The 25,539-nt window shown below is 40.5% G+C and overlaps 1 protein-coding gene across 2 annotated transcripts in view; it reads left to right on the top strand.

The window, feature by feature from the left end:
• The window catches only part of xpo6 (exportin 6), a 28,542-nt gene extending 3,340 nt beyond the window's left edge, over positions 1-25,202 (top strand). For both annotated transcript variants that reach the window (XM_074657028.1, XM_074657026.1), the window contains 23 exons: positions 617-707; positions 1,817-1,929; positions 3,798-3,995; positions 5,851-6,010; positions 6,536-6,613; positions 6,767-7,301; positions 9,510-9,636; positions 9,770-9,885; positions 10,033-10,141; positions 10,307-10,399; positions 11,584-11,653; positions 11,751-11,910; positions 13,333-13,425; positions 14,917-15,061; positions 15,655-15,804; positions 17,185-17,374; positions 17,468-17,623; positions 19,305-19,419; positions 20,630-20,801; positions 21,140-21,301; positions 22,386-22,484; positions 24,212-24,442; positions 24,543-25,202. In XM_074657028.1, coding sequence (XP_074513129.1) covers positions 617-707; positions 1,817-1,929; positions 3,798-3,995; positions 5,851-6,010; positions 6,536-6,613; positions 6,767-7,301; positions 9,510-9,636; positions 9,770-9,885; positions 10,033-10,141; positions 10,307-10,399; positions 11,584-11,653; positions 11,751-11,910; positions 13,333-13,425; positions 14,917-15,061; positions 15,655-15,804; positions 17,185-17,374; positions 17,468-17,623; positions 19,305-19,419; positions 20,630-20,801; positions 21,140-21,301; positions 22,386-22,484; positions 24,212-24,442; positions 24,543-24,644 — 3,465 coding nt within the window. In that variant the 3' untranslated portion in view covers positions 24,645-25,202. The remainder of the gene's footprint in view (positions 1-616; positions 708-1,816; positions 1,930-3,797; positions 3,996-5,850; positions 6,011-6,535; positions 6,614-6,766; positions 7,302-9,509; positions 9,637-9,769; positions 9,886-10,032; positions 10,142-10,306; positions 10,400-11,583; positions 11,654-11,750; positions 11,911-13,332; positions 13,426-14,916; positions 15,062-15,654; positions 15,805-17,184; positions 17,375-17,467; positions 17,624-19,304; positions 19,420-20,629; positions 20,802-21,139; positions 21,302-22,385; positions 22,485-24,211; positions 24,443-24,542) is intronic.
• Positions 25,203-25,539: the final 337 nt, after the last annotated feature.

Here is a 25,539-nt window from a genome sequence, read left to right on the forward strand (position 1 = left end):
TGATCCGGGAAGTTTGAATCTGTGAATATCTTTCAGATGCTTTGTTGGGTCCGATATCCAATGGGAAGCCTTGATGAGCAACGTCAAGCACAACAACTCTTGACTAGTCATAATGTAGTTGTGGATATCTCTAATGTTAATTCCGGATAGTCAAGCTTAGCTATTAAATGTTAAAACGGCTTGTCATATGAGTAAGCTATCTACAGTATGTGCATGAGGTTCCTATTCACTAGATTCTAGAGTGACCGTCATGAGGTAAATAGGCCTAACATTAAAAAAGGTCTTCTTTAATCAGCCTACAGAGCGACATGTTGAAGTTGCACATGCATACAGGCGTTCTTTATTAACAAATATATGAAAAAATATGAGATATGTAAGCAAGATACTTGAATGCATCGTTCTCTTCACTGTGAGGATGGGTTTCTTGTTCTTCGAGAGGCTTATGATTGGTCTTCAGTTGAGCGTCTATGGTGCATGACATTGCACACCACTAAATTGTAGATTATTATAACAATAAATGCAGCTTTCAGTGGTTTGGGTTATGCATTTTAGTCTTAATAGTCTTAATGTGTGTTTTGTACTTAGCTGTGCTTTTTTGTTTTTTATTATCCACCAGGCTTCAGAGGAGGGATCACTGCGTGCACTGGAGAGCCTTATGACTGAGTTCTTTCACAGCTGCACAACCAATGAGCGAAAGAGAGAAATAGGTAAGTGTGGCCCTGTTAAACCTCCCACTACACATTAGATTTAAGGGCATTGTCCACAAGTAATGCTGCACGATTATGGCCAAACTGTAGGGATGCACCGATACCGATGCCAGTATCGGGTCCGATACTGTGCTCATGTACTCGTACTCGCAAAACGGCTCCGATACAAAAGCTCCGATACCACTTTGCCGCAGCGTGACGTTAACTTCCCGTCGCCATCTTTCGGGTCCTATCGTACGCACTCACGCTCCACCTCCCCGATGATGCGGGGCGAGACGGCCGTGAGCTCGCTTCCATCCAAGTGAGGGCTGGTAAGCTCACCAGCCCTCACTTTCATTGCGCCACGGGGGTTTGCTTGCACACTCTGACTCGCGCTTGTGTTGGACTCCTTAGTTCATGTTTCAAGACGGGTCGGGTGGGTTGCAGACATCGCTGCAGACCCCTGGCGCCTTTTACGTGGGCCGAGCCCCGCCCTGGGGGCACGACGCGGTCGGGGCGCACTGAGGACAGTCCGCCCCGGTGACACTTTGTCCACGGCCCCGGGAAGCACCTTCGCCCTGAGCCTTTCCAAGCCGACCTAGAGCCGGTCGCGGCGCACAGCCTCTTATGCGGGACTCCCCCACCCTCCAGCTGGCTGTTAACGAGGGTCTTTTGGCACAGAGAAGTACTCGTATCGGTAATCCGTATTGGCAGGTACCCAAATGTAATTACTTGTACTTGTACTCGGTCTGCGACGGTGCATCCCTACCAAAATGATAATTACAATTGTTTTGATCAATATTGAGATTGTCAAACGGTCGAGGTTTTTCCTGATGTGATACGCTCTCCCAAATTCTTTTAGCCGTTGACACACATCTGCCTCAGACGCTCTTGATCCCCGAATACAAAATACAATGTGCTGCATCCTGCAATATACTGTAGTGAAGGTCCCTGTGTAGAGTGTTTAATGTGACCTGAAATTATGTGCTTTCTATTAAAAGTAAAAAAGAATTGCGTTGCTTCCACACACTTCCTGTGTTGTGTGGCGCATTACTTTCAGTCTGTCTGCAAGTGAACCGCCTCATTGTCATGCATTTCTGTCTTGCCGACTTCCTTTTTTTTTTCTGCAGAAGAGCTGCTGAACAACTTCGCTCAGCAGACTGGAGCGTGGCGCCACTGCTTGTTCTTTCTCTCCAATACTCAGAATGAGTATGTAATGATGTACAGCCTCACAGTATTTGAAGTAAGTCCTGTAGCTGGGAGATGCATATCTGATATGTTCCTAGTACCTTTTTTTTGCTTTGTAGGTACAGAGAAGAGAATTTGTTTCACAAGGTTCCTGTTTCCTCAGTTCTTTAATTCTGCAAAACAAGTTAGCTAGGTGTGTAACACATTTTGCATGGGATAAAAGACTGAACCTCCTGTGACCCCTAATGACTAGTGACCCCTACTTTCACCTTATTCTCCATATCACAGATATGCAATCTGAGATATGCATGCTTAAATGTTCTTAAAGTTGTAGCGGAGGGTGTGTTAGTAAAAATGTTTTCAGTGGGCACTATGGCTGTATTCAAAACCTCATACTATACTAGTAGTAGTACCTCATACTATACTAGTAGTACAACCTCATACTATACTAGTAGTACAACCTCATACTATACTAGTAGTAGTACCTCATACTATACTAGTAGTACAACCTCATACTATACTAGTAGTACAACCTCATACTATATGAGTAGTACAACCTCATACTATACTAGTAGTACAACCTCATACTATATGAGTAGTACAACCTCATACTATACTAGTAGTACAACCTCATACTATACTAGTAGTACAACCTCATACTATACTAGTAGTACAACCTCATACTATACTAGTAGTACAACCTCATACTATACTAGCAGTACAACCTCATACTATACTAGTAGTACAACCTCATACTATACTAGTAGTACGTACTGATTTGGCCAAAATGTAGTATGTAGTATTCAGTATGCAAACTAAAGCAAAGTCTACAGTATGCAAAAAAATCCGGATGTCATACTAATTTGGAAAAAAATCTCCAGTATGCATCGGTCTACCTCACCAACTGTATCCCACAATGCAAAGCGCTGGACCGCTACGATCACAACAACAACAGCAGCCAAAAACGGCTTGTTTTTTAAATTTTTCGTATCTATTTCATCACTAAATTCACTTCTGAACATTTTTGAGGTGAGAAATCAACTATGTAGATTTAGAATATTGACTGTTTTATGATATTAGATGGTGAATTGAACATTTGCTCCAACGTTTTCAGAGTTTAGAAGCTCCACAAACTGCTGTGACAGTTAGCTATAGCGCCTGCCGGGGTCGCTACCTCTCCAGCCAGCCGGGCGGTCACGCTCACAGACCGCTATGAGCTGGCTGGAATTCCTTGTTGACGGATAGTTTTGTTTAAATATCACAACACAAATGTCCATTATAAATTAACAGGAACTTGTGTTCATCTGCCTTTTTGCAGTTGAGAAGCTCCACCTTCGCCCGCGGGCATTGCTCACATGAGCCTTTTTAACATGACTCTAATATCTGGAGGAGATCAGTCCACTGTTTAGTTGCTGGAACTGAAAAAGCAGTTTGAGTAAATGTTGTGGATCAATGTTTTATATTTCCCGTCTCCCCTCGTTGATGATCCTGTTTGTCTGACTTCACTATGAGCTGTTAGAATAAACAGTTTAAACCTGCAGTATCTTATAAAGTTAACTAACAGAACATAAAACAAAAATCAAAGTTGTATTTTTCAGTAATATTGTAATAGTGGTACGAGTTATTTTTTTTGTCCAGTGCTTTAAGAGCTGGTTTAAAGGCTAAAGCCTGGTCTAGCATACTGCTAAATACATCGCTTTAACTGTTTCATTCTACTGAGGAACGCAGTATGCAGTATGTACTGTGTACTGCGTTCTTCAGTAGTATGAAGTAGGCGGTTTTGAATACAGCCTATATTGTTAAATATATAAATGAAACATTACTCAAAGGAAGAATTACTGTTGACAGATTGAGAACTGTTATACAACATTTGTATGTATAAATCTCTTTGAGACGTAGCTGATTGTTCCCTTTTACTTTCAGAACCTGGTGAACAAGATGTGGATCGGTGTCCCTTCACAAGACAAGATGGAGATCCGCAGCTGTCTGCCCAAACTCCTGCTTGCTCAGCATAAATCGGTGCCCTTTTTCATCCGTAACAAACTGTGCAAAGTCATCGTGGACATCGGTCGCCAGGACTGGCCAATGTTCTACCATGATTTCTTTACAAACACCCTTCAGGTAAGCCCCGCTGAAAGTTTCTTGATGTGTTCTTAAATACTTAGCAGAAGTTTACAAAGATGCAGAAGTTGCATTAAAACAAGACTACAAAGTAGGGCTGACCCGAATGCTTCCACGCTTCGACCACTGCCATGGTAATCAACCTCCAAAAAATGAAGATATGTCCCCTTACATTGTTAATAGAAAGACCCAAATCAGCATTATTCATGTTCACCATTAATTATTATGAGTTATTCTCAGACTGTTTGTTGTGTGTGGAGGTGAGTCAGTAGAACGGGAGATGGAGATAGACTGACAGAAGAACATGTCAGCCTTCTACGCTGCGCCGCGAAGCTTCGAATACCTTTGAATATTTCTCACCAGATCTTCCCAAAAAATGGTATTCGGGACAGCTCTACTACAAAGCCATAGCCGCTGTTACACACTGAACAATTGTTCTTTGATAATGTGAAGATGCTCTTAAAAAAGTGTCCCTAAATTCTGTCAAATTGTATTTCAGGTTTACCTTCTTTTTTGATTTAACTCTGTACGTCCGTATTCTTTAGCGCTTGCAGTCTACAAAAAGAAAGTAGCCTAGTCACTGTTTGTTTTGAGGATGTGGCTGGACGTGAACAAGTGCAGAAGTTATATTAATATGACCTAACAAATCCTACAGCTTTGCACTATTGCTTGGAGGATATGTTGAACTATTGCTCCAGAGTGCACACACGGTAATAAAAAAGAGCTTTGCTGTTTGGAATCAGTTTCCTTTCGTTGCAAATTTTAAAATGCAACAAGTTACATCAAATGTAGGTCTTGAGGGCGGCGTTTATATGGACTCTACTGGTGAACACGGTAAACACGACGCCATTTGAAGGCACCATATCACCAGATGAGCAGAACAGAAAGTAACAGATTAAATAAACTTCAGGAAATTGTTCAGCCAAGGTGATAAACCACTTACTATAAATCCTGTTGCATCTCGTCTTGTGATTGATTTAGTGAGCAGATGACGACCTTAACATGCACACTTATTATATATATATACTGTGTATGGCATTTTCTGTGTGAAAGTTAATGTTTCATTTCATAAAAGTGTATTAGATGGTAGCTAGAGCTGCACGATTATGGCCAAAATGATAATCACGATTATTTTGATCAATATTGATATCACGATTACTTATCATAATTATTCAAAGATTTTAGCAACAACATATTTTTATTGCACATTCACATTAAAATAAACAGAGCGCTGTTTTCACTTCCAAGCTTTACAAGTTAGGGCTGCACGATATTGAAAAAAACTGACATTTCAATATTTTTTTTCTGCTAAATATATATTGCAATATGAAAAAATACAGGAATATTCACCCTACCCCCTTTGTTAACTACATTTTAAAGTTAAATGCATCAATCTGGTGCACTGTGAGAGCAGAATTACCAACATTAAGAGGCAAGATAAACAACTTTATGCTCACAATCTAATCATAAACACATTGGTTGTATAGATATTATCTCTCCCTAAAAGTGAAGCCAAAACATCTCGATCACCGGCTGGTGGCTGTTCGTTTAGGAAGCGCTTGATTTGATATGCTGCAGCCTTTTCTATGAGCAGAATGCGGATTTTATACATCAATATAGCAGGCGATCATGTTAATTTAATTGTGGGAAGCTAACATCGTGATCATGATTAATATTGGATTAATTGTGCAGCCCTAATGGTAGCAGAGATGTGCTTTGTTTTAGACAAGTATGCCCACCGCAGTGAGAAACCATGACCCGTCGTCCAGCCCTCATGGCTACCTTGCATGGAACAGTCTGGAAACGGTTTCTTTACTGATAGATCTGTTGTCTGTCAATCTTTTGTAAACTGCAGTTGATCCAGTCCCCAGCTCTGGCTTCGTTAGGGTTGGTGATGTTGAAAACGACATCAGAGGAACTCGCGTGTCCTCGCGAAGATCTGAGCGTCGCCAGGAAAGACGAGCTGCGTAAACTGCTGCTGGAGCAGGTACCGACCGTGCTCGGACTGTTGACGGGTGAGAACAACCTTTAATACTTTGTGCAATGCAGTGATTTCCTAAATGTACAGTCTTTTTCCTGGTTGTAGCTGCTGGTAGGTCAAAGGTAGTGAAGTCTTTCCGTACAGAAGTGAAACAACAGGTTACAGGCAAGTAGTTGAAAAGAGAGTTATGCTGTTACTGTGAAATCTAGAGCGCGATCTCGTTATGGTGCAGAACTACTGGTTGCAGGCCTGGAATTTCATCTTATTAGGGGCCACTTGGCCTATGGTGTTGTCATTTTTTTGAGGGCACAAAGGCCAGATGGCTGCAAGGACATCAAATAAAACAATGATTTCAAGTCAACAGAAATAATGAATTTAACTTAAAGCTGCAGTAGGTAGAAATGGAGCAAATATGATTAAAGAAAGTTATTTCCAATATCGTCGACCCTATCTTTAGGATAAAAGCTGCAGTCAGGCTGCCAGTCAGAACAAATGTTTTGGTGGAAAACCTTCAGTAAATGTGGATAATTGGGTTCTTCTTGTTCTTTGTGTTTTGCAGGTATCTTGGAGACCTATTGGGACAAGCACAGTGTCATAGCTTCTACCCCACCTCCCTCACCCACCTCAGGGGAAAGTAGTGAGTGAATTGTCTTATCGTAACAGTAATGTGGTTATAATCATGGAATAGTGTCTTGTTTGTGTTTCCAACCATTGACGACTGCAAACATTTTATGGAGCGGTTTGTTGTTGTGTGTTAACTCGCCCGTTTTTTGTCTCCTAAATCTATCAGTGGAGTTGCTGGGCAGTTTGTTTCAGGGCAGCCAGTACTCAAAGCTGCTTTGCCAGCCCATGGCAGCATTGGACAATGAGAGTCAGCAGCTCTGTTGTCTCGTTCTGGAGTGTTTGGCTCACCTGTTCAGCTGGATCCCTCTGTCCACAAGCATCACGCCCACCCTGCTGGCATCCATTTTCCATTTTGCACGTTTCGGCTGTGATCTTCGGACGAAGGCGAAGGCGGGGTCCTTCATCTCCTCCAACTCCTCCTCTTCTAACGGTCAGCTCAATCCCGGGACAATGACGCCGACATCGAACGGAGGAGGAGGGCGGAACGGACAGCAGAGCGAGTGCAACAAGGTGGACCGCGCCCGGCTCGGTGTGCTCGCCATGACCTGTGTCAATGAGCTTGTGTCAAAGAACTGCGTGCCAATGGATTTTGAGGAGTACCTGCTGCGCATGTTCCAGCAGACCTTCTTTCTCCTGCAGAGGCTGACGCGAGAGAATAACGCTCATACTGTCAAGAGCCGCCTGCAGGAACTTGACGAGAGGTAAGGCTCAGTCCATTAGTATGCAGTGTTAATGCCGGAGTTAACCAGATTATTGCTCAGCTGAATTAATGCCCTAACTTATTGTACTGTTAAGTCAGTAATGCAGCTTTGAAGATATAATAAATTATAGCTGCTGATAGGGGTAAAAAATAGTAAATGTATGTTGTGTATACTTTACAATCAAATGAACATGTCTACTGTTTCTAGACTGGACAAGGGTATATTTGATCCTAAATACAATCTATTTACTTTAAGTTGTTGACGTCTGTATGACAATAAAGTAGAATAGATTAAATGTCTATCTTAGTTTGAGCAGTTTACGGTAAATGTTTGTGCCGGTCGTCGACATTTGATCGTGTTCCATTTCTGAGAAGTCCATCTCTCAAAAAGGCCTTTCTTTTCATCACTGCTGCTCTACACAGCCATGTACCTCTCAGCTCCGTCACATGTGTGTCATTTTAACTAACTTTAAAACTCGATCCGACTTTTTCAGTCCCGATAGCGAAACCTGGGCTTCGGGTATCCGCCGATACCAAGAACCAATCTGATACCAGTGTTTAATGAATTATCAGCTGTCTGCCTCACTGTGTGACTGGGATCATTCTGTGTAAGGAAACATCAGGCTGGACATTTCTTTCCTAACTTTGTAAAACTAAATTAACAAATAAATATCGGTGCAACCCTATAAATTACACTATTTTGGTCTGTTTTTCAGTTGACCAGACGGTGGCCGAGAATGATCTCATGTCTCTACGGTCCCATTCGATTTTATTTATATATAAACTGGGGGGAAAAAGTTCGTAAACTTGTGTTTGGTGGATTATTTCTGTTGTTACAATGCTAACTGGCATTGTATTTTACATCATTGGAAAGCCTGTTTATTTACCTTCACAATGATGTCCAACTTGTACGGATCATGTATTTGTGGGATGAGCAGCACAGCTGATTATGTGGGGAGCGCCCAAGAAAAATGTGCCAAAATGCTCTGCCAATGGTAAAAAGAAGTATTCTCCTGTTGGTGTTGACTCTTGTTTTGAGTTGTTCGGTAGATTGGATGATTGAACTCTCTATCAGTAACAAAGAACAAACAAGCCATATTGGTAATTTTACACTTTATTCATTTCATCAGTTTGTTCAGAATTTAATTTAGTGATGAAATGGCTATGAAAAATGTAAAAAAAAATAAAACGAGCCTTTTCTGGCTGCAGTTGTTGTTTTACCCGTAGCCTGTAGCGGTCCAGCGCTTTGCATTGTGGGATACAATAGGTGAGGTACACTGGTCCGATGCATACTGGAGATTTTTTCCAAATCAGTACGACATCCGGGTATTTTTGGCAAACTGTAGATTTAGCTTTTGTTCACATACTACATACTACATACTACATACTACATTTTGGCCAAATCAGTACGTACTACTAGTATAGTATGAGGTTGTACTACTAGTATAGTATGAGGTTGTACTACTAGTATAGTATGAGGTTGTACTACTAGTACAGTATGAGGTACTACTACTAGTATAGTCTGAGGTTGTACTACTAGTACAGTATGAGGTACTACTACTAGTATAGTATGAGGTTGTACTACTAGTATAGTATGAGGTACTACTACTAGTATAGTACGAGGTTGTACTACTAGTACAGTATGAGGTACTACTACTATTATAGTACGAGGTTGTACTACTAGTACAGTATGAGGTACTACTACTAGTATAGTCTGAGGTTGTACTACTAGTACAGTATGAGGTACTACTACTAGTATAGTATGAGGTTGTACTACTAGTACAGTATGAGGTAGTACTACTAGTATAATATGAGGTTGTACTACTAGTACAGTATGAGGTACTACTACTAGTATAGTATGAGGTTGTACTACTAGTACAGTATGAGGTACTACTACTAGTATAGTATGAGGTTGTACTACTAGTATAGTATGAGGTTGTACTACTAGTATAGGATGAGGTTGTACTACTAGTATAGTATGAGGTTGTACTACTAGTATAGGATGAGGTTGTACTACTAGTATAGTATGAGGTTGTACTACTAGTATAGTATGAGGTTGTACTACTAGTATAGTATGAGGTTTAGAATACAGACTGGGTAATTTAACATTGTGGGCGATGTGGTTTAAGCAGCATAGATAGACTGTATGAAGTAATTTCTCAGTGCAAGATGTTTGTTTGATTCATGTTTTCTCTTTCTCTTCTTGCAGTTACTTGGAAAAGTTCACAGATTTTCTGCACCTGTTTGTCAGTGTTCACTTGAGGCGGATCGAGTCCAGTCCTCAGTTTCCAATTGTAGAGTTTCTAGGCCTGCTTTTCAAGTACACCTTCAACCAGGTAATGATCATTAAAGTCAAGCAAGTTGCTTACGCAGTACAGCAACAGCTCGCTGATTTCTACAGGTTTCCTGCAAAAACATGTGAGTTCTGACAGATTATAAAACCTGCTTCTCTTCTCATTGATTTAACAGCCTACCCATGAAGGCTACTTTGCCTGTTTGGATATATGGAGTGTCTTTTTGGATTTTCTAACAACCAAAAACAAAAGCAGACTCGCTGACAGTGACAGAGAAAGTGTTCTTAATAGGTAAGTCGCTCATAAAAACCTATTTATACCGTTTTACACGTCAGCGCCCAGTGAACTAAATACAAGCAATCAAGTGTTGGTAGTAATTTGTCGTTGCTTTTGTTTAAAATGTGCTTGTTTGATATATTTGTGTGTGTGGTTGGACAGGTACAAAGATGCCTTAGTTCTTCTGTTAAGGGAAGTTCTGAATCGCATTCAGTTCAGATACAATCAGGCCCAGTTAGAAGAGCTGGATGATGAGACTCTGGATGATGACGTAAGAACAATTTATACATATATTTCACAGTCTGTCAGTTGTTCAGTTAATACTGTTTATCCTGTGAGTCTCTAATAAAAGCCCCTTTTAAGACAGGCGCACATTACAAAGGCCTGTATCTTCACCTCAACGTCTGGATGTTCTCTTTTCGTTTGGTAACTATAGCAACAGACCGAGTGGCAAAGGTACCTGCGTCAGAGTCTGGAGGTGGTTGCCAAGGTGATGGAGCTGCTCCCATCCCATGCATTCTCTACTTTGGTAAGAGATCGTTGACGGTGTCAACCTTGACAGCTTTTGGCATCTTTAAGTGGACTTCACTGGAGTATTAAGTAGCAGTGTTAAGTAAAATGCTTTATCTAGTGATACGGAGGACCATAAGAGGCATGTAAATAGCAATAAAGCCTTTAATAATTAATAACTAATTGTACAATAAAAATAGGCATTAATAAATCTGCTTACAAATGTATTTTTTAATCTATGAATGAATGGACTAAATTACAAAGTAATTCATTATTTGACTTTTTAATGGGAAATAAAATGAAGAATTATAAAAATAATTTACAAATCAAATATGAATCACCAATAAATAGTTCAAATTAAAAATGGATTCAGAAAACACCATAAAACAGTCAATAAGTACATCATTTCAAAAATACATTAATTAATTCATAAAGTATAAATGCAAATGGGAAAAGAAGTTGCCTTTTTAAATGCCTGATTAAAACCCGTATTCTTAATTCAACTTGTGAATCCAATTATTTATTACTCTTTTCAAATAAATAGAATTTTAAATTCATTTATTTATTTATTTTTTTATTTATGAATGAATTAATGTATTTTTAAATGATGTACTTATTGACTGTTTTATGGTGTTTTTGTAAATCCCTTTTTAATTTGAACTATTTATTGATGGATTAATATTTATTATTTGTAAATTATTTTTTAAATTATTTTTATTGCCCATTAAAATGTCAAATAATTACTTTGTAATTTAGTCTATTTATTCATAGATTAATAAATCAATTTGTAAACAGATTTATTAATGGCTATTTTTTATTGTGTAATTAGTTATTAATCAATTAAATGCTTTATTACTATTTACGTGGCTCTTGTGGTCCTCCGTAGTGAATCTTAATTCTTCATAATATTGAAAATTTTATTCTGTTGAATATGTTTCCATAAATTGGTTCCTGTTTGGAACCGGTATCTCCAAATAGACTACGTCCTGACGTTATGACATTGTGTTTTTCTCTTTGTTAAGTTCAATTCTGTATTGTGCATGTTATGTGTTTATATATTGTACACATTAACAAGTAACAAAAATAAGAATATTCAAATTATTTACACATGGCTATGGATTTTATTATTACATGTCAACAAATGTATGGTGTTATATCTCAGTCCGTGGCAGCCTCCTCCTTATTCCTCCTTTTTCTCTCAAGTTTCCAGTCCTCCAAGATAATTTGGATGTATACCTGGGTTTGCAGCAGTTTATTGTCACCACTGGCACAAGTAAGCATTTGTTTTTTTGAAGGTACATTCACGTTGGGCGATGCTAATTCAATATAGTAAAATGTTACGATGACCCGTCGTGGTGTGTTTGTTACAGGTCGGAGGCTTAATATCAGTGCAGAGAACGACTGCCGTCGACTTCACTGTTCTCTCAGGGACCTCAGCTCTCTGCTTCAGGCCGTCGGACGCTTGGCTGAGCATTTCATCGGGGAAGTGTTTGCTGCACGTTTCAATGACGCCCTGGCCGTGGTGGAGAGGTCAGTGCTCTAATACTATTCTTGTGCATACATCATGAATTTATATTTTAACATTATTTTATTAGTATTTTAACACCGGTGTTACCGATTACACCGGACATTTTACAAGAAAAGATGTCGGTCAATATGTGCAAAGCGCTGACTCTGATCTTTAACGTCGGGCGGCGGTGTGTCTGGCCTCTCCGGTCCAGCTTTTGCTGCGGGGCAGAGATCCACCTGGCGCCAAGGCGCCGCGCACACCGGCTGTGACCGCTCCGTCCTCCTCACAGTGATTACCTCATTAACATTATGGTTCCCTTATAGCATTGGGATTAAATCTGAATTAAATCTGAATTAAAGCTGCAAGCAGCGATGAACGGGCCCTCAAACTGTCTCACGCGTCGGGGGGTACAGGCGGGACGCTGATGGACGCGGCCAGTCACGATGAAACCGGAACTCAGCTGAGTGCAACGATAACTGCAAAAAGAGTCTGCGACTCTGCATGGCCGCCACGCCACGGCAAGGTCATTTGATAAAAACTCAGGATTTTAATAATTTTTCATCCTCAAGGTCTTTAGATGGTCCTGACCAAATTTCAAGTCGATCTGATTAAATCTGTAGGAGGAGTTCGTTAAAGTACACGGCCTATAAAACGCTAAAAATTAGGCAAAAATGTCAAATTGAATTAAAAATGGCCGACTTCCTGTTGAGTTTTGGCCATACCTCCAAGAGGCTTTTTTGTGCGTCTCCACATGTTACATCTGTCTGCCAAATTTCATACATGTAACCTGATCGAGGGGCTTCATTTTTCCGTTTTTGTTAGGGGGCACTAGCGAGTCGTTTTGCAACACCCCAGCCTGAGACCCTTAAAACAACACATTTTTTACCGCGTCTGATAAGTGTGCAAAGTTTAACAACTTTTAGAGCATGTTGAAGCCCTCGAAAATGTGATTTATTTTAAGCTGGCCTGACGTTGTCGGTGCTCGGGCCCTAAATATTACCAAATAGGCGCGTTTGCTTTTCACTTCGAAAATCCAAATCCTTCGCCATCTCTCGGTCTGTCAACTCTCTCTCGTCCAGTGTGTGAAATCTGAGTCCTGCTACTCTGAGCTGAGCCTCCTTAAGATGCATTCACTGTCTGCTTGAAGCGTCCGTCGTCCGACTATCTATTGTTAACACAGCGCTGATACACCAAAATGAACTAAATGGGATTTAGTTCTGTAAAAAAAGCAAAACGACGTGTAACACTGACTACCGGGGCAAATCTACTCACCGCTAGATACCAGCGGACCTTTAAATTGTATAGTGTTAAAATGTATTCAGTGTTTGTCACGCTATACTCGGATGTATGCATTTACAAATAATAAGTGGTGGTGGTTGTTTTTCTGTGTGAGTGTTGCTCCATTCAAAGAGCAAATGATCACCACGTGTTTGTTTTTCCAGGTTGGTTGAAGTGACTTGCTACGGCTCTCAGACCAGCCTTTACGACCTGGAGACCGCTGTGCCTTCTGTGCTTAAGCCAGACCTCATTGATGTGTGAGTAGTATCACATGCTGTAAGCAAAAAAAAAAACAGCCCCTTATAACATGGATGTCACACTGTTGAGAACACAAGATCACAAATAACAAGACAACACTGTTCTGTTATCTAATGCTCTGTGTAGCGTCACTGACGAAGTAATAGGGGAACCCAGTGTTTCCGTTCAACAGCCGCATTTCCCAGCATTAACAAAAGCCACTGAATAGCAGACCTGGCTGTTAGCACAACGTTAGTGAAGTTACCTCCCGTTCACAGCCATCATGAGCTACTGGTTTCATATTGAAGCTACAGAAATTGAATTGACCGTATTGACTCCAGACCAACAACCTTTATTTCATTTTAAAGCCCCCTCTTCCAGTTTCTATATTCTATATTTCTATGATATTTTATATTTATGTGAGTCATTTCCTGACTAAGTTGATTAGCAAATTGTGTGCTCAAAGTTAAAAAAAGAAGGTTGTTGGTAAAATGTGAATATTATGTATGACTATAGTAGAAGCTGCAGGTCAAAGGTCATCCTCCACGCTGCAGGTTTGATTCTGAGCAGCAAACTGATAAATCTGTTTATCTGTCTAGTTAGTTATCCCAACTTGGTGCATTAGCTAACTGAGGGTTTTCATTTTATTTATAGTTTAGTGTGTTTATTTCCACCATGGTGTTTGTGTGTACGGTGAACGGGTGAAATCAACACAGTGAATTACACAAAATCCCACCGGCAGAATTAACACAACACACCGACTGTCTCTCTCCCTCGCTCTATTCTTTACCGTCTCCTCCTGCTGGAGATAAATTAATGGAAAGCAGCCGATACCGGAGGTTTGTGGGCCTCTAACAGGGGAGCGCACAAGTTTCAGCCCGAAAGAGAACCAGAGAAAAGTCCCGTTAGAGAAATAAACGAATCTCAGTGCAGCCCGGTGCGGTGTAGGTGTCAGTGCTGGGAGCTGAGGAGAGAGCAGCCGGTGCTGGTGGACGTTGAACCTCCAAAAACGTCCTGAAACTGCATTTCAGACGGCGGTAACCTATCTGTCTATGTCTATCCGTCCTCCGGAGCGCTCTGGGCGGCGTGCTGCGGTGCGGCTCCTCGGTGGCGGTGCAGCAGCCAGACGGTGAAGAACAGCGCGAGTGAGAGAGAGTCGTTTGTGGGCTGATGAACAGTAAATTCATCAAAACTAGGTTGAAAAAAACGATGAAATCTGGTTGCCATGGTGATGAATTACGTCTGACTATTAACCACAACCCCATTTTCGGTTTGAGAAAGAACATTAACCAAAGAACAGGAAGTAAAACTGTCTTCGGGGGGGTGGGGGGCTTTAATATTATGCTTCATAGAAATTCATTAAAAACACAATTAATACTACCATAAATATGCTGAACACATTGCAAGGAACATTGTAAATGAAGCTGTGTAAAGAAGAAGCAAGTATGTTTTATGGAGTTCATCGTGTCGTCATGTTTTAACGTGTGTGTGTGTTGTGTTGTTTATTACAGACATGCACAGGCCCTCGCTGCTTTGCAAGCCTACTCTCATTGGCTTGCACAGTTCTACAGCGAGGTCCACAGTCAAAACACGAGCCAGTTCCTGAACCTCATCACATCATCAATAGATGCCAGTAGCCCACTCATCACAACAAAGGTAGCTCGCCTCATACTCACGTTTAAATAGGATTTATTATGCAGACTCTGTTAGTTGGATCAATGGAAGACATTTAAATTGGGTCAAGTGCAGTTCATGGATACTTGATCTAAGAAAACAAATGTTGGTTTCATGTAGAAACTGTGGTTCATTAAGGAGGAAGTATGATATGGGAAATATTAACCAACGCTAGAACCTTTAGCTCGTGTTCACAGGAGCTTCTTCTTGTGTTTATTTCCCGCTTTATTTATCTGCTCCTTTTTGGTTACAGTTTCTCTCAATCGCTTTAACCGAACGAGAAAAACTGTAATATTCCCTTTGCTTGAGTGTTCTAATGATAAAATGGTGCGATTTCAATCATTCATTCACATCTTGTACATAACTGAGTAATGAGCTGTGATAGTGCTGCATTATTTTTAAAGCTACTTTCCACCTACTGTGTGACATTAAACAAATGCAAGCCAATAGTTTTGAAAAGTGGGGGAAGAAGATGTTGAGGGTTGGGCTTAGATAAAGAAAAGAGAAATGGCGTGGAGAGTGTTGTTAGCAAATGGTTCTTCTTTCAACACTTTTATTCTGTCTTTTTTTCCAAGGTACCTGAAAAGTTGCTGCTCTCAGCATGCCATCTGATGGTTTCCATAACGTCTACAGTGCGGCCTGTGTTCTTGGTCACTTTGCCGGCTGTTCGGAACATCTTCAACCTCATTACTGCGGAGAATCAGACCCGCAGACTTCCCCAAGAGGTAACAGTTTGTTGCATTTTGTTTTGCATATGATACGGTACGACAAAGCGCCAAAAACAAGTGAAGCCAGTGTGGAAGAGCCTTAAACTGTCATTCTCTCTACCAGCCAGCAGGGGGCGACTCCTCTGGTTCTATAGAAGTCTATGAGACATTTTCTCATATCTACATTTATCAGTCTACTTCTCTTTTGATTTATTACCTCAGTAAACATTGTAAACATGAGTTTATGGTCTCAATCACTAGTTTCAAGTCTTCTTCAATACAGCATGATGTTCATTTAGTAAATTATGGTCCCATTTAGAGTCAGATAGACCATAAAGCAGGGGATGCTTTAGGGCGGGGCTACCTTGTGATTAACAGGTCGCTGCCATGGCGTTGTCCGGTCTGGGGCTGCGGTCGAATAGTCTTTTTCTCTTTAGGAAGGTTCCTAACGGAGTGAAATGACCCGGAAGTGTCTCAGTAGCAGCCATGATAAGAGCTGTTTGAATCCTCTGAATGTTAAGGAAAGGTGCTTCAATGCTTCCTTTATTATCTCCTTTAGCAGAGGATACACTGGAGCATCCTTTACCAAAGGAGAGGAGATAATAACATCACACAGTTCCTTGCACCCGCAACTTTTAAAGCGACGCACCATTCGGCCGTTCATGAAAACAAACAATATGCCTGTCTTGCGTATTATTTTCAGTAATAATAGTATAGTCTGTAAAGGGGAGACTCGTGGGTACCCGCAGAACCCATTTTCATTCACATATCTGGAGGTCACAGGTCAAGGGACCCCTTTGAAAATGGACATGAGAGTTTTTGCTCGCTAAAATTTAGCGCAAGTTTGGCGCGTTATTTGACCTCCTTCCCGATATGCTACCATGACATAGTCGGTACCAATGATTCCTTTAATTCCTTATTTAGTTTCATATGATATCAGTATCTTCATTGTTGCCCTAAAACGTAACCTGCTCGAGCCTCTGAAAGACAGTAAAGTCAGTCAGTCGGGATCGCGGTCTCTGAAGGTTAAACGTTAAACGTTGTGTATAGTCGTTACCCGGAGAGGTTGGAAGGAGATATACGTTTCTAAAACGTTACGTTTCCACGTTAAAACCCTGTGGAGCTAACGTTAGCAGAGTACGCTGTTAGCACATCATTAACTAGCGTTAGCACTAAATAAAGACCTTAGCGAAGGGTCAGTTGTTTACTGGATTTATTTCTTTATTTATTGTGTTGAGAAGTAGAAAAGTGTCTTTATAGGACTTTCAGAGTTTAAAAGATGCATGACTGTATATTTCTTTTAGTTTGAATTTCTTAAAATGTCCTCAATACATGAAGTAATTACTCTCATTGTGTATGTTTGGGTATGTGTGTGTGTGTGTGTGTGTGTGCACACAGGCTCACATGTTGGTGTGTAGGGCTTTGTCCAACATGCTGCTGCTCCCGTGGCCGAATTCACCAGAGAGCGAGCAGCAATGGCAAACACGCTCCAGCAACCACGCCAGCCTGCTGGCAGCACTCACTCGAGAATACAAGGGAATAAGAGGGACGATGAACGTCACTCCGCGGCAATCCGATCTGAACAACAGTCAGTATTTCTTTGTTACTCTTAAATAGTACTGACAGTCCTTTTTCTGCTCTAATCGTGTTCCCTGACCATCTTTGTTTCTCCTCTCACCAGTGAAAGCAGTGATACAGCAGACCCTGCCTGTGCTCAGAGACATAGTGTACAGCATCTCCGGGGAGTCCACCAAATCACGTCAGATCTGTTACCAGAGTCTTCAGGAGTCGGTCCAAGTGTCCCTCAGCCTTTTCCCAGTGTTCATTCAACAGCCAGGTCAGTGTCTCCCAGGCTATCCCAGTGTGCTCGGCAAACACGAGATGTTTCACCGCCTCCTAGTAGTACATGCATGATGATAACATTACATGCATGATGATAACATTACATGCATGATGATAACATTACATGCATGATGATAACATTACATGCATGATGATAACATTACATGCATGATGATAACATTACATGCATGATGATAACATTACATGCATGATGATAACAGTACATGCATGATGATAACAGTACATGCATGATGATAACAGTACATGCATGATGATAACATTACATGTAACAGTAGACCAGATCTCTCCTCAAATGTTCTCAGAATCATCTTGTAGTGCACGGTTTAGCTGTAAAATTAGAAGGTTTGTGATGCCGCCGCCATTGTGAAATCTGGTGAAGGAACGCCAAGTTCTGGTCACATGACCGGAGCACAGTCAATAGGAACGCTCTCTCTCTCTCTCTGAAATGACCTGTGATTGGTCAAAGTCTCCCATCTCGGTTTAGATGTTCTAAAGCCTGAGAACAGAGCCATGAGGAGGAGCAGAAATCTAGTTATCTCTCAGAACACTTGAATTACAATATGCTGAAAGGTTATTATGGAATTTTGCCCAATGATGCCAAAAATATACTGCCTACTGCCACTTTAAGACCTCTGGGTGTAACACATGTGCAGTGTAACTGATGGCGCGTTGATGACGCTTGACCCCGCCTCTTTCTTTCAGAGAGAGAGCGGGGAGGGAGGAACAACTGTAGATTCTGTGTTTTTTCACATTTAAACTCTGTGAAATTAGAGTTGAGTTCAACCAAAGCACACTTGGTGATTGTTGGAAAGCGTAACGACGACGGTTTAGGTGAGCCTGTGTTTACGATGCTCCGCTACGTACAGCTGATCTTAACATCAACAAAAATACATGTGGATGATGCTGCAAGCTGAACGCAAAGGGGGGGGGGCAATCGTACTCGAGCACCTTGGCGGAGGTCTGCGCTCTCCGAGTGCCATTCTAGTTTATAGATGCAGCTAGTTTGTGTCAAATAGCGTACCAAAAAAAAACATTAGTGTGCAAACATCAGCTTGGTTCTCTTAAAGCTTCAGTAGGCACAAGGGTTTTAGCATCATTGGGGGAAAAAATCCATAACAACCTTTCAGCATATTGTAATTCAAGGAGAGATAACTAGACTTCTGCTCCTCCTCTTGGCTCTGTTTTCAAGCTTTAAAACATCTAGCTCGTGACGGGAGACTTTGACCAATCATAGGTCATTTCAGAGAGAGAGAGAGAGAGAGAGCGTTCCTATTGGCTGTGCTCTGGCTGGTGGGCGGGGCATGGTATTTCCTTCAACTTGATCTCAACATGGCTGCAGGGTCACAAACTTTCTCATTTTACAGCTAAACAGTACACTACGAGATGTTTCTGAGAACATGTGAGGAGAGAAATAGACATTACAGTAACAGAATATTGATTCATTATTTGATCAGCTCTGCCTAGTTTGACCGTTTGATCGGAGATGGCGAGTCCCAAATTCAGTTCAAAACCATACTGTGTTTGCATAGAATAATTGATAGCTGCAGTAATAATCAATACAAGTAATAATAAAATGAATCCCCGAAGACTTCAACAGACTTTGTCACTAAAGGTTATCTGGCCAGCTTCGTTAATGTTAAACTTCTCTCTTTCAGATGTGACGGATGAGATGTTGGCCTTCTTCTTGACGCTGTTTCAGGCGTTGCGGGTCCAGATGGGCGTTGCTTTCACAGGACAGATCATCCACACTTTCCTCAGCATGTTCACCAGGTAAAACAAACAATAGCTACTTTCACAAGTCGTAGTCACAGTAGTATTACACCCCGTCTAGTAGGGCTGGGACCATTCACCTATCTCCTGAGACGATACTATCGCGATACTTGGGTGCCGATTCGATATGTATTGTGATTTTTAAGTATTGCAATTTATTGCAATTTTTTTTGTTTACTTTTTTAACACTAGACCGTGAAGGGAAAAAGTTGATGTAAAAGAAAAGTTGTATGTAGTCAGAGATGTCCTGAAGTCAAATATATCAGGATCATTGTCAGGAATTATTGATTACATTTATTATCCAGCAACCCTTAAATCAAAGAATAAAGACATTTCCCTCACAGATTAGTGGTATTTTCTTTTTAATGTATAATGGACATGTTATGTTTTATATTTCTGGTAAATATAATCCATCAATCTTGTTTCCATAGATGTATTTTGTATATACAGTTCCCTTTGTTAACACCTTATTTTGAAAAGCGGACGTATTATTTTGGACATACTTTGGCATTTTTTCTGCTTTTTTTAAGATGTTATTTTTTGACACATTTTGGCCTTTTAGACGTTAGCATGCAGCTTTAGCTCTGCTCTGTGTAGCTCTGCTTGTCCTGTCAATGTGTGAAACCCAAAGTGTTTCCATCCTTTACTGGATGTGTAGTGTTTACCACGCTGGATTTAACATGGGAGGGTGCAGGTCGTATCCACGCCGACCCTCCAACGTTTTAGACTCTCTGAGGTTTGTTTTGGTTGACTGAAGCAGAACAGATATGACGTCACGTTACTCAGACTACCACAATAAAAGATATGACGTCACGTTACTCAGACTACCACAATAAAAGATATGACGTCACGTTACTCAGACTACCACAATAAAAGATATGACGTCACGTTACTCAGACTACCACAATAAAAGATATGACGTCACGTTACTCAGACTACCACAATAAAAGATATGACGTCACGTTACTCAGACTACCACAATAAAAGCGGTAACTTCCTTCTACCTCTAGATAGACTCAGATGAAGCAGATATTTCGATTCTGGCATTAAAACATCTATTTAGAAATTGCGATACATAGGTGAATGTTTCTTTTTTTCCCACCCCTACTATCTAGATGGATAAAGGTTTAAATGGCGTGGGGGCGAACACTGAAAATGCTGGTATCTTTATGAACACTAATTCATGTGCTGTCTCTCGTGTGTGCTGCAGGGAACAGCTGGCAGTCAGTATTTTGGAAGAGGGCAGCGCAGGGTGTCGAGTGGTCCAGAAGTTCCTGAAAATCCTGCAGGTGGTGGTGCAAGAGCCCGGTCAAGCTTTCAAGCCCTTCCTACCCAACATCCTTTCTCTGTGCATGGAGCAGGTCTACCCGGTTGTGGCAGAGGTCAGTTGGTGTTCACCTGGAGTTTGATTTAGTTTGCTCCTGGATTAATTAGCCTGCCAGCACCTAAAATGATGTGGTGTCACTTGTTGTTAAACTAATTAGGGGTATCACGGTTTTGATTCCAATCTCGACCATCGAAATCAAAAGCAGGATTTTTATTAATTCTCCGCCCCCACTTATTTGCATGTGTACAACAGAAAATATAGCTGTACAAAGCTGTGTAAAAGGTACTTGTTAATGATATAATTTGATATAATTTCTCATGCTACAGTTTTGTCTTTGGCATTCATCAAATTTCGTGGGTAACAGATGGTCGTTCATTCTCTTGTCTGTGATAGCGGTCTTCCCCAGATGTCAAGGCAGAGATGTTTGAGTTGCTTTACCAAATACTTCACCAAAACTGGAGGTACTTCTTTAAAACGTCAGTCTTAACAAGTGTCCAAAGAGGCGCTGCTGAAGATACCATGGAGAATGAGGCCCAGTTCACAGCTGCAATGCAGGTGAGTGTATGCATGTGGTTTTTGGGGGTTATCTTCTTTTTATTTCCTTTTAAGACAAAACAGGGTCATAAGTGTCCTTAGGAGGCAGTCCGTGAGCTTCGGCATCCCCTCAATGTCCAAACATTGTTCCATTAAGTAGGGATGAATAATATTTATCATCCATAGGCCCAGATAATACATAAATGTACAGGGAGGCAAAATAACATGTTTGTTTATACTTATATTAGGAGAGAAGAGAAGATAAATATAGAAAAGGAATTGAAAAATAATAAATAGATAAATAAGTTTTAAAAAAAATGAAAATGAGAGACAAAGTTAGAAAATAGTAATAAAAGAATAAAAATAAAAAAAAGAATAGGAATAATAATAAATAAATAAATAAATAGGGGGGAAAATAAATAAATAAAATAAAAATGAGAGATAAAGTAAGAAAATTTTAATAAAAGAATAAAAAAATAGAATAGGAATACTAAAAAACAAAATATAAATAGGGGAAAAAATAAATAAAATAAAAATTAAGAGATAGTTAGAAAATAGAAATAGAAGAATAATAAAAATAGAATAGGAATAATAATAAATAAAAAATAATTAACGAATAAAATAAAAATAAAGAGATAAAGTTAGAAAATAGAAATAAAAGAATAGAAAAAATAGAATAGGAATAATAATAAATAAAAAATAAATAGGGAAAAAATAAATAAGATAAAGAGAATCAAAGTAAATGGTGATAATAAATCACAAGGAAAAAATTAAAATGAATAAATACCAACAAAAATTAAAAGAAGAATAAAAAATATAAAGTTTTTACATATTCATTTAGTTCACATCAATTAAATTGAAGTTATTGGGGACCACTTAGTTAAGAATCCATCTGTCCTGAGTTGTAACCTTAGTGTTGTTTTCCATATATCATCATACCTTTTTAATAGAACAATAATATTTAAACTTAGATATTTGTTTGTGTTTCTGTGTCTTCAGGAGAACAAAAGTTCATATCAAATTATAAAATGAGCTGGGATAATGCTAATGGATAATGCTATTGTTAAATCGATCTGTACTTCTTGTGCTGTCGTGTCTTCTACAGGCTTTTGGGCAGTCTTTCCTGCAGCCTGACATCCACATCTTCAAGCAGAATCTCGCCTATCTGGAGTCACTCAACAGCAAGCACAAGTTGTACCACAGAGTGAGTTGAGCTTTTCTGTTGGTAGCTTTTGTTTTTAGAGGTGTCAGCGTGTCATGGAGCGGAGGAAAGGGGAAACCTTTCGGTTATTATCTGATCACTTCTACACTTTGTTTTTGCTACTATGAGGTTTTACATTTACGTGACACTTGTTAGCAGTAAAACTTGTTAGATGTAAAAGTTGTCACTTTTATTTTGGCCTTTGCATCTCTCTCTTTGACAAATAAAGTCTAGTTATTTATCATGATTACTGAAGTAGGAGGTACGTTACGATAAGGTTTAATCTATCCACCTTATTCATCGGGGGCGTTACTGTAAAGAAATGATTACGGGCGTAACTTCCGGTGAAGTAGCGGGAGAGTAGCAGTAAGCCAGTTAGTCCCTTTGGCTAACCACAGCGGCTAACCACCTTCTTTTGAAGAGTAATTCACCTTCATTTGACCAAATCTTGCTTTATTTTGAACAGATATTTAACTAACTATCTGCCACGGTGTTCAGTAGCGCCACGCCAGGCAGCACTCCTCTGTTGTTAAGAGCCAGACGAGCGTGTTTGTGTGCTCATTCTCCGGCTGAATCTCCATCAGACAGCCTCCACCTGTGTAGGAAGATCGTTAAGCTTAACTGTGTTCAGCACAGAGCGCATAACATGATTTCAACGGCGATTAATGAACATTTTAAATGTCAAAATATTCAATTGACGTAATAAACGTTAACTTTATTGACCTTTTATTAAAGAACACTGCTGTAACATCAACATTGGGCGCAGGATTACGTGCAAACAGCGTCTGCGTTGACAGAGTTGCTGCTGCAGCGCCAAGCAGTCAGTGCGCACCATTGATGTTAAAAATGCTCATTTCAAAGCATTTATTCAACAAAGGGTAATATATTTAACAACGTGGGATAGCATCATAATTATTTCATACAGACTACAGTACTGTGAGAAGCATAAATGAGGTCGAAAAGTACATTTTGGCTGCTCTGGTGGTCTCCCCTCAAGCTGCAAACTGACTGAAGGTGTCTTGCTTGGTCGGGAATGAAAGAGGGGGAACTGAAGATGCCACACATACATTTTATGCACGACCTGGAAGTATTTATTCAGTGATCGGCGGAAAGGACGCAGCATTGTAGCGTCGGTTTAATGACAGCCAGTTATTTTGACTATTTTCTATACAGTATAAAATGTAAGGCAGTTTATGGCACTAAAAATAGTTTCAGTACGGTTATCTGTGTGTAGAAAAAAACTAAACCGTGTCACTGAAAATACTCATCTGCCTCCGAGCTTTTCAGATTGTTCATCGCAATGGAATCAATAACGTAGCTAAATATGCTAGTGTAGGTTATGTGAGGCCACGTCTTCAGGTCGTCCTCCCGTCCCTCCGTCGTAGAAGGCAGAGCTATGATCATATTATCCCGTCTGAGCTGTAACAGGTGGTGTTCACACATGTTTTACCGTTACCGTGGAAAACGCCGGTTCCAGTTCAGTGACACGACGCGCCGGAAGTTGCGCCCATAATTCACCCAAGGCATCATGGGGGCTAGGAATAAGGTGGATAAGATGTTTCAGGTATAACGTACAAACATAAAAAAGAAAAAACAAATGTGTCCCCTGTAATTAAAGCAGCAGTGAAAGGACTCACATGTAATGAAGACATGTGTCCCCTACAGCGAGTGCTCATAACCCACGTATAGACTCCATTTGTCACGGCTTTGTTTTTTTTATTGTTCCTCAGAAGCTTTTCCGGACCTCGATGCTCTTCCACTTCATCAACGTGCTGCTGCAGGTCCTTCTCCACAAGAGTCACGACCTTCTTCAGGAGGAAATCACCCTCGCCATTTACAACATGGCCTCGGTCGACTTCGATGCCTTCTACTCGGCCTTCATGCCAGAGTTCCTCAACGGCTGCCAAGGTGTGGACTCCGGCCAGCGAGCTGTTCTCGCACGCAACTTCAAGCTTGAACGGGTAAGATAAGAACGCCATTTCTTTTCTTCCCACTTATCTGAATTATATTGAAATCACAGCTTGTATGCATGCACCGATACCAATTTTTTTTTCTCTCCAGGACTTGCCTTCGTTCACTCAAAGCGTGCAGCGGCTGGTGAACGACCTCCGCTACTACAGACTGTGTAATAGTAGCCTGCCGACCGGCACCATCAAGCTATAGCAACGACGACCGCGTTGAACCACTCCACACATCGACGATGATCTTCGAGGACTGCCTGTGCTGACCACTTTGCCCCGACACTCCTTCTCCAATCCAGCTTTGCTCCACCTGTTCACCGTGATAGGAAGGAACAACACGCATTGTATTGTTGAGTAAACGGAGAGTTGAGGATGCTGCTGAAGTTTCTCTCTCTACTGTAGAATGGTTGGCGCATTATTTTATTTTATTTTTTTTAAAAGCAGCGCCCTCCTGATGTGTTGCCAATGATGATTTGGCAAGAAATGTAAACCTGGTCTGCAGTTTGGCTTTTAGCCCCAGACCCGGAGCAGTCTGAGCCAGGCCTTCTTTCCCACGCGTCCGCAACAGAGCTGGGCCGGGACTGAGCACTTTCAACTCATTTTGAGTTTTTAAAAAAAATGTCTGCTTTTATTCATTTTTGCCTTCAATTTTTTCATCTCCAAAGGAGACGGACTCTCAAACTTAAGATCTTTCATATCATTCCATTCTGAAAAAGAGAAAACCTGCTTGATTAATAAAGTGCTTTTTTAGTAAAACTCAGTTATTGATTAATTCATGGTTTTTATTGATCTATATTGCCTAACTTGTCAAAGTATTGTTTGTGAGAATAATGGTTGTATTCAAGACGGCTATTCTCAACCACTGGTGGGCCTCAGAGAGCCACCTAGTGGGCTGCGAAGGTGCTGCCAAATGGTTAAATGAACTGCTATTCTGTATTTCAGAGGTTGTAGCGGGCTCACGTTTAAAGCTACAGTGAAGATACTGGCATCATATGAAACTGCAAAACCTGATGAATCCATCGGTACCAACCATGTCATGCTAACTTGTCAGGAAAGAGGCTAAATAACGCTTCAAACTTTCCTTTCCAAACAGGAAA

This window comes from Sebastes fasciatus, chromosome 13, assembly GCF_043250625.1.
Source record: "Sebastes fasciatus isolate fSebFas1 chromosome 13, fSebFas1.pri, whole genome shotgun sequence".
NCBI lineage: Eukaryota > Metazoa > Chordata > Actinopteri > Perciformes > Sebastidae > Sebastes > Sebastes fasciatus.